Genomic DNA, 16,714 nt, shown 5'->3' on the forward strand with positions numbered 1-16,714 from the left:
ATGAATAAAAATAACTATACAACATGCCGATGGATTTCTTCATGTGCAGTACAAGCAACACGAGTCCACATACCTATCGTGCATGGTGCCCACTATCCAGGCAGGTGACTGCTTAACACGGAGTATGTTTTGCTGGCAAGAACTTGGACCCCTGGTGCATATAGACCAACGTTTCATTGGTGAGGTCTACTGGCAGCTCTTAAGAGACCAGGTGCACCCTACCATATTGAATTTTTTCCCAGACAGAAATGGGATCTTCAAAAGATGATAATACACCATATCATCAGGCCTGCACTATGCACAATTGCTTCAAGGAACACAGTGAAGATATCACCATCTTGATTGGCCTCCAAATTCACCTGACCTCTTACTCCAATTGATTTGTCCTGTGGTATGTTTTGGAACGGGAAGTGAAGCATATGGACATGCAACTGTCATCTATTCCTACACTGGGAAAAGCCTTGCAAGAGCATGGATGCATATCCCTTCAGACATCTAGTACATTCAATGCCCAGGCAAATAGTTGCTGTTATCTGTGTGAATGGTGGCCCAACACTGTATTAGGTAGATGATCATAATTCGGTGATCACTGGGTATACATTTATAAAGTTAATAAAATATCAGTAATTACCTGAGGACTATCAGGCTTCGATATAACTACAGGCTTTCCACTGTCTGATGTTTCTCTAATGCTGATGTCCAGTGGAATATCACCTAAAGATTAATTTTTTTTATTCACTAATGAATAATTAATATTCAGTATTTTAATGGAACAAATCTGCCAACTTTAAAAATAAAAAATAAACTGTTGTAAATATATATTTGATCTTTGCTGATATATTAGTAAACTAATATTAAACCCCTATTATGGCACTTTCTGGGGGTAATAGTATCAAAGGTGGAAAAGTTTCTATATATCACTGACAGAATTCCATAAGCTGTCCTAGCAGCTTGTCTGTACTGCTCAAAACTTGTCGTACTGCAGTACCCTTGGGTTTTTTCCATACCAACTACATTGAGTTTTGGTTGCCACAGATTATCATTCATTCTTTTGAGCAGGAATCCCTTTTTAGGGCATATTTTTCATATTTCATTAGTAGTCTAGTAGATATTTTGATTTTTCAGTCTCCCCCAGCCCCACTGATTATGAAACAATGAGTACTACACACACCAACCTTTTTTTGCATGCTATTAACTACATGGGGAGAAAAAAAAGAGAGTTGATTAAATTAAAACTATACATATCCTGAATATTACAAACACGATAAAGTTGTATTAACATAATAATACCATTGGTTACCTTGATTCCATGGTGAACATACTAAATTACTAAACTGGCAAGGAAAGCAAACAAACAATATTGAATTAAAAAAAAAAAAAAAGCTGAAGAGAACTTGCAAATGCACCAATGAATGATAAGACACTGAGTTGTTTGTTTGTTATTTGGTTTTTAGGAGCATTAGCAACTAAGGCCATATTGCTCCGGGATATGTGGTGGTCATTCCCTGACCTTTCCGCATCCTCCGTATTTGGTGGTGACGGGCTCGAACCCCGGTCTAATCAAGAAGCGTTGCTACGCACTGCTGCTCCTTCCCACCTGGCTACGGAGGCGCCAACACACACTGAGTTGTAAAGCTTTTCTACCTTCAAAGCTTCAAGTTAAATATGATACCAAAACACCTTACCTGCATTAGAAATGGCTTCTCTGAAGTAAAACTGCACCATAAACAATCGTAGAATATTATAATTTCTTTAATCACTTTCCAAAACCTATATCTGAGTTCATTCTTTCTTGGAACTTAAAAAAAAAAAAAAAACCCCTAAGGGAAAAGCATTTTAAATGGGAATATATAGATGGTTAAACACTCATGACACTTCACATAGGATTGACCATGGTACCAGAAGAAAAGAACATTAAAAGTGGGATAATATTATACGTGGGGGAGCTACAAAAGAAGTTTACTGTATTGGTATTTCAAAGACAGTTCTTTTTGAACTGTACAGACAAACAATATAATTTTTTTTTAAAGGAATGTGAAAATGCCAGAAAAAAAAAAAAAAAAATTATAGCTAAGTTGCTAGAGTAATGACATGTAGTGCCTAGCCTAGCCTAACCTAACCTTCACTCACTGTTAATGAAAGTTCTACTCTCACTAACAATGAATGAAGTATCGTTCCTGAACCACCCATACAATTAAGATTGTTTTACATTATTTAATTTTAAATTGAAATTTAGAAATTTTGTTGGCAGCTTTCCTGTTCTTACAGGTTCTGTTAATTAAACCTCCTAGACCCAGCAAACCACCCAAGAATAAGAAAATTTAGTTGTTGGATTTCTATTTGCCCAAGCTGTGCCTCAGAACTGGTTTTGAAGGGTGAAGGTTTCAACTCAGCTCCATAAAAGTTTTTAGTGCATTTCAACTCTTTGAAGTGAGCATGCAGTAATGTAAAGGTTTGGCTAATAAAGTTCAAGGCTGGTGTTTTTTTTTCTGCTGCTTGTTTCCTCAAGGAAGACCAAGGGGTACAGATGATATTATCTACAAATGAGTTGTTTTTATGGGGGGGGAAAAAAAAAAGAGAGAGAAAAAGTAATGAAAGTAGCTGTATAAGCTGTATAAATATACAGCTGAAACCCGTTAAAACAGGATTTCCCTTATAAAGCAATGCAAGCATGGCTCCCATTTTTCGTCAGTTGAAATGTATTTTTAGTGAAGATCAACTTTCATTTTCACTGAAGATCAACATTTTGGATTTCTAGTGGCAATATTTTCAGTTTAACGCAAATCTGCGATATGCATTATCCTTTGATTTCTGTAAGAACAATAATAAACGACTTAGCATTAGTAAAGGCATATGATGCAAGAAAGCAAGCTTATACAGCATCAGCCAAAAAAAAAAAAAAAACCCGCCTCATTTCACCCATCCACTTGCTCCAAATGTTTGTTTAGTTCTGCCTTGAATAACTTGTAACTTTACATCAAAGTGTTTGAACATATACAATATTTTTTTAAAAGTTCACTGGATGCATGTAAAATCACAGAAGTCATTTTCATACAAGGCACAATCCTTTTTTTGTTTCATGTCGATTACAATCTGTTACCAGCATGTAACTGAGTGCATTATGGCACTTCTTCGGAATATGAGTAAGAGTTATAGGAGATTTTGGAACATCTTTTCACATGATGGGATAAACTACAGTTCCATCCTGTCTTGTGAAGTGCCTGAGAATCTATGGGTGAGGAACTCTTGCTTTGCAGCCAGCATAACCAAATATCTGGTGGGGGGGTGTTGCTTATAGTTGGCTGTGAGATGTATGTCTGCTGTTTATTTGATGTTCTACTTGGTTATTTCTTTCAGTGAACTCAGACCAAATTTATGAGTGGGTTGGTAATTTTGTTATAAGGTGGTTTCTTATAACTTGGAATGAGTAAGCCATGTAGGGGTAATGATAACCCCACCAATGTTTCTATTGCTAATGTTGTTGTACTCCCTCTCTGGAAACTGAAAATGAGGATTAACAAGCATACACCACACCACCAGAAGATGTATGAATCAAATAAATATAGCCCACTACATATTCAAGGTGAAAGAACCCCCAAGTCTTAAATGTAACATGCCACCAAAAACAGCATGACTTCATGGAATATTCAGAAAGGACTATTAACAGCACCATCAATAAAAAAATTGGCAAGCTAATTCCTTCTTTGAGGCTTACCCTATTTCAAGTTAGAAGAAACCATTCTACAAGGTTACAGACCCACTTTCAGATGAGGTCAGAGTTCACCCACACAGCTCTGCCAAGTAATAATGGCAGCAGTGGGTGTACTATGGAAAGAAGCATTTGCAGCCAACTTCACCTGACATTTGAAGTTGGCTGCAAATGCTTCTTCCCTTAGATCCTTAGGCACCTCACAACAGTAGACAACTAAAAAACAGAACAGAACTCCAACACTTACTTGACAAGGTTCTCTACAACTCTTATTCATTGTGTTCATTAGAAAAATGTGTCTTTGCTCCACAACGTTACTGTTTTAACTGTTGAATAATATATTTTATAATACAACAGAGGGAGGCAAAGGCCTCTGAAATGTTTGCACAATTAAATGTATTGCTAAAATATTAATCTAAATTTGGAAAAAAAAAAAAAAAAAAAATGTAGTGTGTTTATTTATCAAAAAATAGATCAGGTCCCCAAGTTGCTGGAATTTGGGAGATTCAGCTATACAAGATGTCCCAGAAAAAAGCTAAGCAAAACAAAACTAATCCTTCTTACATTTCTTTTTCTTGCCCATCTTTTACAATAAAGATTACTTTACATAGTCTAATTTTAAACTGAAATTTATACAGTTATTATTTAGCATCTATGGGCATTAGAGGTTTTTTTTTTTTTTTTACTGGCTGCCTTCAACAATACTTCTCCACTCCCCCCCTGCCTCCAGCCTATAATTTCAAGGCTTTATGCAGCATTCCTCACACACTTTTCCAATCTCTGGTCTTCTCTCTCTCACTCAGAAGATTCTCTTTGGCATTCTGTTATGTGGCTAGCCCACTGGAATCTGTTGCTTTTGATATTATTTATTATTAAGAATTTCTCTTACATTTATGAAGTTCTCCATTTTTTTCTGATTCTGGAGACACGTTTAGTATCAAATGCTGGTCCACAGATCTTTACAATACTTTATTTTTCTCATTATCCAGGTCTCTGGTACAAAACCTGGACAATGGAAAATGTTGGTGTCAAGATATCTGAACCCCCCCCCCACAATTTTGAGCCTGAAGTCTCCCATTATTATGCTGTTGTTTTGATTTCTTCTGCTAAATTTCAAGTGTTCTATTCTTCACTGATCTTAAGGCTAATCCATTCAGCAGCTCTGGGCATTTGAATGAGCATCATTTCCAAATCCTTTTTTTCCTAGCAGGTCCGAACCAATGTCATTCACTAGCTATTGCATGGTGCACTCATGTTAAAATTCCACCCCTTCTCAGTAACAAACTGTTGGTCTAAGAAATGTATTGCTTAGCAGGAATTATGTGGGTAATAGGTGTATAGAATGAGATAGAGGAAAGCTAACAAACAGCATAGTGGAGAGAAATGCTATAGGTAATTGACCTTCAATTGCCTATAGCATTTCTCTCCACTACACTGCTGTTCCACATTTTAATTAGGTTTATTAGCTTTTGGGGGATTCTAAATTCCCTCATTATTTTCAATAGACTCTCCCTGTAGATATACTCATATGCTTTCTGGAAGTCAAAGAACAATAGATATTCTGTGTCAAGACCTATTAATGACAGTTTATAAACAGTCATTAATAGGTCATTGCCCATAATTTTTAAATTCTGCTCTATCTATTTTCTTTTTAATAAATTGAGACAATAACTAGTTCCACTCTCCTGAGAGTGTCTGTGATTTCCAAATGTCTTTTATGACATTATAAAGGACAGTGTGTAAAGTTCACCTTCCATATTTAAGCAAATCAGAGTTTATCTGAGCAATTCCTGGTGGTTGTTACTTATAGTACACCACTTTGTGTGCTTTATCTATAACTGTATGTTCATAGTCATCTGCATGTTGAATAGACTGGAAAACCCTATTCATTCATTTGAGATCAGTTGATTTCAAATGAAGCCTTTTGAGCCCTAACTAAAGAAGCCTTTTAAGAATTCAGCCATTTTTTGAATTCAAGATTTTCAAAGAAAGTGGTGAACCCATTATACTGTCATGGAGGAGCCTCTACCCAAAAGCCTTCTAGAAATTCCTGTTATCAACAACAGGAATAAATAACTGATCTAGCTGCAGAGATTGAGCCCGGAGCCTCTCCGGACTCAATCTCTGACAAACGTTGCAAGCCACTACACTTTCAAAGGGGGGGGGAGAGAGAGAGAGAGAGAGAGAGAGAGAGAGAGAGAGAGAGACATACCTAATATGTTTAGACCTAGCTCTGTAGCTAAACTTTTAGCTCCATCCTTTCCAAAGATATAAGAAATATGACCACAATTAGGACAGCAAAAAGCACTCATATTTTGCACAATGCCAAGAACTGGCACTTCTACTTTTTTAAACATTTCTGCACCTTTCCTTGCATCCAAAAGAGCAATATCCTGGGGAGTGGTCACTATGACTGCACCTGCAGAAAAAAAAAATTCTTCATAAATAATTTCAGAAATAATAGTACAGGAACTCCTCGACTTACGTAAAGGTTGCATTCCATGGAAAGCTACTAAGTCGGAATTTCCCCCATGCTTGTGCAGCACTCGCAACTGTGCTCACTGAATTGATTGAATTAAAAAAGAAATGTTCAACAAACATGTAAATAGAATTATTTATTGTATAAATTCAATTTTTTATCTCATGCGCAAGAAAAAATTACAAAAACGTGCAATTTAAAAAATTTTCAAAATTGTAAAATTACAAAAAAAGAGACGAGACAGGCATAATGTCAATAAGTTTTACCTCTCAAGCATCGTTGCCAGAATCGATGTCTTCAGCTGATAAGTACGCCGCTGCGGAGATTGAGGGCTGTTGAGATTTAGAAGGGGTTGGCCGCTCAACTTTATGAAAGAACATATTAACAGATGACTGGATGGTGGCTTTTTTCTTTTCATTGTAGATTTATTTGTAGCAAGCAATATCATTCACCCCCTCTTGTTAACATTTAAGAATCATTCGCTGTCGGGATCCATCTTCTCAAACCTAGCCATTGCCAATGCAATTTCACGAAATACCATTGCCATCTCTCTGATGATGAAGCGTCTCAGCTCCTCATTTGGTTCTTCTTGAGCTTCGTCAGCATTTTTTTCTTTCACTATCGCTGCCTGCAAGTCAATAAGTTCTTTGTTAGATAATTCCTTCTCTTCTTCCTCTATTAACTCCACATCTTTGGTATCAACCTCCAACTGAAGTAGCTCTGCAACGTTTACAATCTTATCTGTAACCTCTTCAAATTAGCCTTTTTAAAATCCTTCGAAGCCTTTTATGTACCGTGAGCATATTTTCTTCCATGCACCATTTAAGCAACTTTTAGTAATTTCTGCCCTGGCGTGGAGAACATTGTAAGATTTCCAAAAGCCTCTTAACGTAAAATTTTTCTCATCATCTACTGCAGACAGTGCCTGAAGAAATGTTGAGTGTAATAGTCTGCTTTTAAATTCGAAATAACACCCTGATCCATAGGTTGGATGAGTGAAGTTGTGTTTGGCGGTAGAAATATGATTCTCATGTTCGAATTGAAATTATCTAGATGCGTAGGATGTCCAGGAGCATTATCTAATAGAAGCAAAATCTTGAAAGGAACGTTGTTGTCTTTACAATATATTTTCAACCTCTGGAATGAAGCAGCATTAAAACCAATCCTCAAAGATTTGTTATTCACGCTCTCTGGTTCAATCGGAAATGCACGGGTAGGGTGGCTTTACTGATGCCCTTAAATGCACAAGGATTTCCAGAATGGTACACAAGCAGTAGTTTTAATCTGTAAGCTCCTGCTGCATTAGCCCCAAGCAAGAGTGTGGCCCTATCTTTTGACGCCTTGAAACCAGGCATTGTATTTTCCTCTTTGGCAATGTATGTTCGATCCGGCATTTTTTTGCAATATAGAGCCATCTCGTCAACGTTAAAAATTGCTGTGTTGAATAGCTACCTTCATCAATAATTTTTTAAACACATCACAAAATTTCTCTGCAACTGCAGAATTGGCACTGGCAACTTTACCGCATACTTTAATGTTTTGGAAACCAGCACGATGCTTGAACATATTAAACCACCTGCTGCTTGCCACAAATTTGGCTTGGGGTTCGCATCACCGTACTTATCCTTAATATCTTCAAAAATACTTCTTGCTTTTGTTTAAATGGCCATTGGACTCAGGGAACTTGCTTCTGAATCTGATTTTCCTTCCATATTATTAATAGCTGTTCTATCTTCGATATAGCACCTGAATACTGTTTTGTGATCATTGTTAACCTTAAGTGCATTGATCTTGTGACATATTCTTTTATAAATGCACTGTCCTTTAAAATGGTATTCACTGTTGAAGCAGAAAGAGACCTAATTTCCTTGAAATAGATGAGGAACTTTGTCCTGCTTTGTACTTCTCAATCATTTTCATCTTCATTTCTAAATCAATTTTTTTTCGTTTCCTGGCACTGCCAGCACTTGCACTTTCTGTTGGTCCCTTTCCCTTCGTGATTGTAATATGTAAATAGCAATGAAGAGAAGTTTCTGAAAATTTGTTTTTTATATGATTGAAGATTTCAAGCGAAGGGGGAACACATTTCACCATAATACCGTAACGTAAAAATCCACAGAATTCCAGTTATCGGGATTATCGCAAATGCAATAAGATAGAGTTTACTGCCCGTTTATAATATATTGCGCTAACAGAAAAGCCTAATAAACCAGAAGTGCAAATTATTTTTATTGTTTTTTGGTCGTGACCTCCAAGAAACGTGCTTTAGAAAAATATCACAAAGGCATTCAAAATTGATTCTTATAACGGAACATATGATAATGATGAAAGTGTAGTACAATTTCCATTATAAAAATGACCTTTTAGAGAGATAGATAGATAGCACAGATATATAGTGAAAATTTCAACTTCCGAGGTCTTGGAACGAATTAGTAAAAAAAAAAAAAACGTTATTGGGGTCACATTACGATATTTTCACGATACCTCCATTTATTCTTACGGATGCAAAATACGTTTCAACGATTTTAAGTTTGCACCGGCCGGAAAAAAACTTGCGTAAAGTCGAATTTGTGTAAGTCAAGTATTACTTAAGTCGGGGAGTTCCTGTATTCTATTATATGCAATAGCTAAATGTTTTGAAAAACTAAATCAATGTTTTGTTTAGAAAAAGCTTGTCTAGTAACATTAAACTCTTTATAATTAAGCAGCATATCTATTTAGTTATATCACAAATGGGTAGCCAATCAATAATCACAGGAATGACTGCTAAAATATTCATCTTTATTACATGTTCAATTTTCCTTTCACATAAGTTTACTTCACAATATGTTGTTTTCTTACTGATACAAGTCAAAATAATTTTAGTCATCATCTTGCAAATCTGTTAGACTCAGCTGGTGTACAGGTCACTGTGACAGTACAGATCAGTCCTTCTGGATCATTAGTCCTATTTTCCTCGATGTTGTTCCATTTCTTGTTTAATCATTAGACTTTGATAGAATAAGTTCTCTTTTCTAATGCTTCCTTGACATCATTAAATCCACCTTGACCATTATCTTGTTTATACTCCGGCATGAGCACCAGGTCAGTGGAGTTTACAATAAATCATCAATACAAACATTAATCGTATTTAGCAATCACGGGCTTGAACCCCAGTCCACTCAGAGCATGTGCTATTGCACTCTCGCTCCTGACCACTCAGCTATGTCAGGCCTTGATTTATTTACTCTTCAAATATGTGTTTAGCTAATCTCCCATCTTTCATTCTTTTTTCGTGCTTATGCCATCAAGTTTGCTTCACTTACTTTTGACTGGATATTTGTAACCCCAAGATTTTTTTTTTGACTTAATTGTAATACGATCTGATTGCTGCTTCCATATTCATATTTTTCTTAAATACTCATAAAAACTGCAATAAAAATACCAATCCAGTATATAATAGATTATTTTATTTAAAAATAACTAAATGCACAAGGCATAATACGTTAAGAGTTTAATATCTATATAATATTGGTGTAAATACACCACAGATAACTCTTAAGAAACTACAATGGTAGTGTGGGAGGCATCATTTGCTCTGTTTCTCATATTGTGCTCTTCCTTCACAATGAGTTTCCATGGTATTGCACTACCTCAAATAAGTAACACTTCACTAATAGAGAAGACTATTAGTGATTGTTACTTATTCTCAGTGAGTACCACCATCCAGATGGCACCATTTCAAAGCTATTGGCCTATCATCGGTGGGTGGGTGGGTGGGCAATATTATATAGATTATTTTATATACTGGATTGTTTAATAATCTATTATAATTATTTAATAATCTATAATAGATTAATATTCTGTTATTAAATAATAGAATATTTAATAAGATATAAAATACTAAATACAGGATAAAACTATATATTTAAAATACAATATTTTCAATAGTGATAAATATACTTTTTCCTTTGTGAACAATGAAATTTACACTGTTGTGAAATTTACACACTAAGTCATCTTTAAATAAAACAGTAGGATCACAGTTCAATATGCAATACTGAAGTAGAAAAGAGATGTGAGATTAGCTAAAAAGGTATTTGACACAAATGAATCGTAATGAGGCCAAGAGACTGGATAACAAAGGAAAAAAGCAAACAGAAGTCTGACCAGTTCAGGACTGATTTGTTCTACCACAGTGACCTTTACACCAACCAGATAAAACAAATTTGTATTAGTATTAGCAACATGATTATAAAGCATGAGCATGCATGCATGCATACAAATTGTCCAACGATATAAATTTTTAAATGTTTCCGAAACGAAAACAGGTTTTTTTGCATGAATAGTGCAAAAATCACAAGGGTTGGATTTATTTTCCTACACACCTCCCAAGTAGTTAACACAATTTTTTTATTCTTAAAAGTAGTTTGATAACTTTAGTCACTCACCTGAAATTGGAATATTCTGAGACAAAGACAACTGAGTATCACCTGTACCTGGAGGCATGTCAACTATCAGGTAATCCAGGGGACCCCATGCTACCTTTGAAGAAAAATTATTACAATATGTGAACTTGGTTTGTTTTTTTTTTCCCTGTTCATAACTTAGTAAACTGCTAATAATTCAAAACATATTTCCCAAAAAATCTAATTACAGGTAACCTGAAGAGCTAATTACATATGAGTGTGGATTAGTTCTTTCTAGGTATAATGCGATATATCATTTGCATATTTTCCTCCTTTTTTTTAAATCTTACAACTACAACATTACCTGCCATATAATCAGAGATGAGCAATTTACTTTTTAAATCCAACTAAGTTAAGTTAGTTAGCTGATAAAAGTAATTAAGTTTAAAGTTACTTGAGAAAAAGTAACTTGTTATTTCATGAAAAGCAACTAAGTTACTTTCAAGGTATCCCCCCCCCCCCCGGTAATCCCTCATCTAGTGCAGTAGATATGTTCCAGAAAATAAACATGCTAAACAAAAATGCACTATACGAAAATTACTTTTCACTAATACATGTAATGATAAGATGCACTCCTGACTTAAACTTTTTTGCATATAACACCATAAAAAGTTGTCATCCTAATGTTTTTCCAGTAATTTGGGAGCTAAAGTATCATTTTGCAATAACTGTGTGTATGTATATATATTTATAGAACCTTACAGAAATCAAAAAATTTATTTTAACTAAAAATATAAAAAATAAAATTAAACTTAATAAAAAAGAGAAAAGGCTGTTAAAACATGCCAAAAAGAATTACTGCATAGATTACTAGGAATCTGGTGGAGGGGGGCTTCACTGATTCCACTAGATATGTGCATTACCATCATGTTCTACTGGAGGCATACTTGTGCTTTATGCTAATAATCAACTTTTAAAAAATATGCCCAATGGACTTTGCACAGCACTAGACTACTGCTTCTCCCTATAAATTTCCCTGTAACATTCGATTGATTGATTCAAGTTCCTGCAAACATGACTCATCACTTGTCTTGGTTTATTTGTTTTAATTTGATGAGCAATCTTTCCTTCAGTCTTTTTTTCTCTCATCTTCTCAAGTTTCTCTTGTCATCTAATTCAAGTAAGCCTTCATTTGACATAACTTCACTATGTAAATTTAACAACTCCAGCACATCTCTTCCTCAACCTCACTGAATCCCACATCCCGGGAAAATTTAACAATGCCTGTTATTACAGCTCTTTGTTTATTAAAACCAAGGCAATCAAATACCTTCCAGTCATATTTTCCACAACTCTACATTCAATGTTCAATTTCACCCCAAGATTCTCCAATATTGTTAATGTCGTGCATAATTGTAATTTCACAAGAATTCTTGGATCGTTGACTTGCCAACACCATCTGGGCTAATGTTTTCTTTAAATAGTTTGTCAATGTCGATTTCATCTTGACCCAGTTTATGGATTAAGAATGTACTTTCTGGGAGAAATTCAACTCTAATATTATTGGCCTTCTTGTTTATATTGATCTCGTGTCTAGGGATACTGCTGAGAGGCAACAATGCTTTGTACACAATATTATGTTTGCATTATTTCTCTGCAGTAGAGCAAAAGTAAGAAGTAAACCATTCTTCAAAAATCTTCCTAATAACCAACTTCTGATTTGATCACCATACAAGAAGAGACTTTATATATATATCCTTTAAGAGTGCACAGATTCTCTTTGCAATATATACTGAAAGGACAAAATTCAGGGGATACCTGGTTCTTCAGCAATGTGATGCTATCACCCCTCTCACTAGTGGATGAACCCACCATTTGGCAGGTATATAGGTACACTGCATTCACGTAGACAGTAATTTGATGTCAGTATGGATAAACATTATCAGTTAACAGACTTTGTAACAAAGAGGGATGATAATGGGTGCTCAATGCATGGGTTACTCTATTGCAGAGGTGGTACAGAAATTGCACTATCCCCGTTCGACAGTATCAAGAGTGTATCAGGAATAGGCAGTTTCCAGAATAACATCTCATCGAGGACAACACTGCAGGCAGAGAAAAGGTGGTGGATGAATGTGGCTGTTGAAGTCTGTCTTGCATTGTTTCAGCCAACTGGAGAACAACAGTGGCACAAATCACCGCCGACTTCAACTAGGGAGGTGTCAGAAACATCTCCACTAAGACCTTAAGGTGCAATAGGTTGAGAGCCACCAACTCACCAGAGTCCCATTACTAACACCACAACACAGGACTCTATGCCTCAACTTGGCAAAAGAACATTGGTACTGGATGATTGGACTTTGGATGATCTGGAAACTAGTCTCTTGTTCCAATGAGTCCCATTTCAGTATTCGAGGGACGGGAGGGTGTGTATCTGGCGGCAACTGCACAAAGCTATGCGCCTGTCATGTCAACAAAGAACTGTTCAGGCAGGTAGACAGTTGGTAATGGTCTGGAGCATGTTCAACCGGCACATGTTGGGACCTCTGGTACGTCTAGATGCATCTCTGAACGGTTCAGGTTACGTGTCCATCCTTGCAGAAAATCTGCATCCCTTCATGGTCATCGTGCACCCACAGAGCAATGGACTCTTCCAGCAGAACAATGTGCTTCCCCACAAAGCTGTGGTGACTAGAACATGGTTTGAAGAGCATTCTGCAGATTACCACCATGGAATGGCCTCCCCGCTCACTGTACATGAACCATGTGGAGCATCTTTGGGATGCTGTGTAAAGGTCCATCCTCCACTCAGGAATACAACGGAATTATGGACAGCAGTGCAGGAAGCATAAATGGAAATACCTGTGGAATGCTTTCGTGAACTAGTGGACTCAATGCCTCCCATGTGACTGCTCTTATCCGAGCGATAGGTGGGCCTACCTGTTACTAGGTAGATAACCTATGATTCCTGTCCACTCAGTGTATTACATAGGCTTTAATTTAATCTTCTTCAGAATTTGTTCCTAAAAGAACAGTTAACTTATTTTTAAACCCATATACAATGTTTCCTCACAAGAAACAATTTCGTCTGGGCATTCTTTTCCAAAAAAAGAAGTCTCATCTACATTGCAGACTTCACATGATAAATATCCTCCTCCTACAACAGATAATAAAGTTTCACAATATATTTCTGCTGTCTCATAATCAACACTAGCTCCCTCACAAGTCAGTTTCAAGTTGTGTAGATTAGCTCTTTTTTTAAATCACCCAAAACTATCCAGAGCTTGCCTTGAAACCTTCACGTAGACACAGATTCACTTTTTAAACCTTCAAAGAAACTCTTGGGCTTTCTCATGAAACTATTGTTCTATTTAATGCAATTCACTATTGCATTTGATCTCCAATCCAAATTATTAACAAGATTTCCATTTTCTCCATAGTCAAATTTTTATTCAAATTTTACAATTTCACAGCTGATGATGGAATTGCACCTGCATCTAGATTAGGTGAAACCACACAAACTGACAGAACTGATGCTGCAAAACATCTATTACTTCATCTACTGCTTTATCTTTTGTGACACCAAGGAGTATCAAAAACTTGTCCACAAAAAATTTCAAGTTTGAAAATGATGCATTGCCAATTGATGAAATTTGCATTACCTCAGCATTTATAAGAACATTTTTCAACAGGAACTTATGCACCATGCAGTCACATGCAGCCATAAATTATTGTTTTAGAAACCATTCCTTTTGTTTTAGACTCTTCCTTGGCCTTGATAATAGAAATGCCTACGTTGTCAGAATCTGGTTTATTCTGCTAAGGTAATCAATTTCCAGAATGGAAGTTTAAGATTTTAAAACTGTTGGTAAAATAAATTTGCACATAACACTCTTTATATAGTGCCCTCTACCTGTTTTGGTTAGGAGATATAGATTCACAAAATTGCTGTGATTTTACATTGCCATACAGGTTTTCATCCAGGTTTTAAGTTATTTTTATTGGGTTATTTTGTTCTGATATACTGTTTGATATTGCTAACTTAGGAAAAATGTCAGATAATGTTTCTCAGTCATCGATGCCAGATGACTTGACTGTTGCTCCCGATGTTTTGGAGGCTAACTTGAACGAATTGCAGGAACCGTTCAAGAAATTTGTTGATTTAATGGGACAGGAGTTCCCACTGTTGCATTCAACACAAGAAGAGTTGAATACCACTGTAAATAGTCAAGGTGGTAATGTACTACTTGCAGCTGATACCTCGACACTGGACTTCATCTTTGCGTAAAAAAATAACCTTTTAGATGTTTTGAGGGATGGTGCAAATATTACCTCTTCTATGATTATAGAGGTTAGTCGAATCTGGAATTCAGTGGAGAGGTTGATGCTGGACCTAACGATAGAAAATGAGAAATTGAAAGTGAGAATAGCTGAAGAAAAACTTGCCTATGACTGTCCAGGCCCCTAGCTTTGCTAGTGTGACTGCCTTTAAAATATGCACACAGGTCTCGGATGATAAAGGGCTTATGCTAAAGCATATAGTGACTATATGCTTTAGCAAAACTAGTGAAGAAGTGCAATGGAAGTCTCAAAAAACTTTAAATCTGAGTTTAAACAGTTAAAAATTAGATCAGTGAGAAAGGTTCATGAAAAAGGTATTTTGATAGAAACTGCATACAGAATGATCTAGATAAGCCTAAAAGCTGTAATAAATTTAAAGAATTAAATTTGTCTGCAGACCTACCAAAGAAACTCAATCCTATGTTAATAATTTATGACATCAATAAAGATGTCTCTGACTTATTAGATGATCTTTATGATAAAAACTTGTCTGATCATGGAATTACAGTAGAAGAATTTAAGCGCACAGTAAAAATTAGATTTAAAATCAGGTCATGGAATAAAAATAACCTACACTGGATTATAGAAACGCCTGGTATTATTAGAAAAATTCTTATGGGTCTGGGTGCTAAGGTGTACTCAAGCTGGTCCGTGCACGGTGTACTTCAAGGACTTTTTAATTGCTTTGCGATATTTTAAGTGCTTAAACTACGGGCATTTGTCCAAGAATTGTCATCAGGAACAAAGTACCTGTGGGCATTGTGGTGACCAGGGTCACCAAATTGGTGAGTGCCCAAACAAGGAATCTACTGTCGTTTGTCCAAACTGTAAGTTGCAAAAGCATAAGTCTGACCATTCTTATAGAGATATTAAGCGCGCAGAAGTTATAAGAGCTCAGGAAGCCACTAAAGTTAGAATTGACAATGCTTAGTACACCAGTTAATAGAAATAATGGCTAAGGTAAAGAAAGCCTGCACAAGAAGCATGCAAAAGTTCGATGAAATTTACAGGTAAAAGTACTTTGCCATAATGGCATTTGTATTGTTGCTCGTTCCGTAAACAGATGGTGGGTGTTATCGGTCAGGAGTAGAAATTGAATCCCATGGGAGATTGAAACCCTCCCGAAGTGGGGGGGGGGTAAACCTGACCGTTTTTCTTTAGAATCACTAAATGAATCATGAACAGAGTCATATTGGAAGTTCTGGTGTCGTAAAAAATGTTCGTAACGTAGTTTCACCGGTAAACTTTTTCGAAGTTTACCGTGCTTCTCGTGTGGGCTTCCTTTGCCTTTTTTACCTTAATAAACAATTTATCCACTAGTCCACCAGTGATTTTAAAGAAAAAAGGTAATGTTACCCCCCTCCACTTCGGGAGGGTTAATATGATGCCAATTCAGAAAAATAATGCCCATGGAAGTATCCATAACATAAGAGATATATTAGCAGAAACTAAACATCAATGAGACAGAGTGTAGAGACTTTTTAACACAAAGAGTGCTTCTTCCGTCAAAAAAACTGAGTTTCCTCCTTTTCTCTCACCATTACTTTTCTTCTAAACAACTACTCACCCTGTGCAAATCTCAAATCTTTTCTGCCTGGAATATTGTTCCCACATCTGGAGTGGTGCCTCCAAAATCTCTCTCAAGCTTCTCAACTCCATTCACAATACAGCAGACAGGTTAATTAATGACCCATCCAGTAAAAAAGTTTTTTTAAATTTTTTATTCTTTTTTTACAAGAAAAAGGCCTCTGGGGTTACTTCTACCCATATGCAGTACTTTGCATTTGTCAAGGTTAA

The 16,714-nt window shown here is 36.1% G+C and overlaps 1 protein-coding gene across 1 annotated transcript in view; it reads right to left on the reverse strand.

The window, feature by feature from the left end:
* Positions 1-16,714, reverse strand: part of Nubpl (NUBP iron-sulfur cluster assembly factor, mitochondrial) — a 114,244-nt gene that overhangs the window by 40,436 nt on the left and 57,094 nt on the right. The window contains exons 7-9 of the mRNA XM_090371970.1: positions 10,619-10,712; positions 5,922-6,128; positions 632-714 (exon numbers count right to left, since the gene is read on the reverse strand). Of these exons, the coding sequence (XP_090228096.1) occupies positions 632-714; positions 5,922-6,128; positions 10,619-10,712 (384 nt within the window). The remainder of the gene's footprint in view (positions 1-631; positions 715-5,921; positions 6,129-10,618; positions 10,713-16,714) is intronic.

Source organism: Mastigoproctus giganteus, chromosome 4 (assembly GCF_048544385.1).
Source record: "Mastigoproctus giganteus isolate SK-2022 chromosome 4, ASM4854438v1, whole genome shotgun sequence".
In the NCBI taxonomy this organism is placed as follows: domain Eukaryota; kingdom Metazoa; phylum Arthropoda; class Arachnida; order Uropygi; family Thelyphonidae; genus Mastigoproctus; species Mastigoproctus giganteus.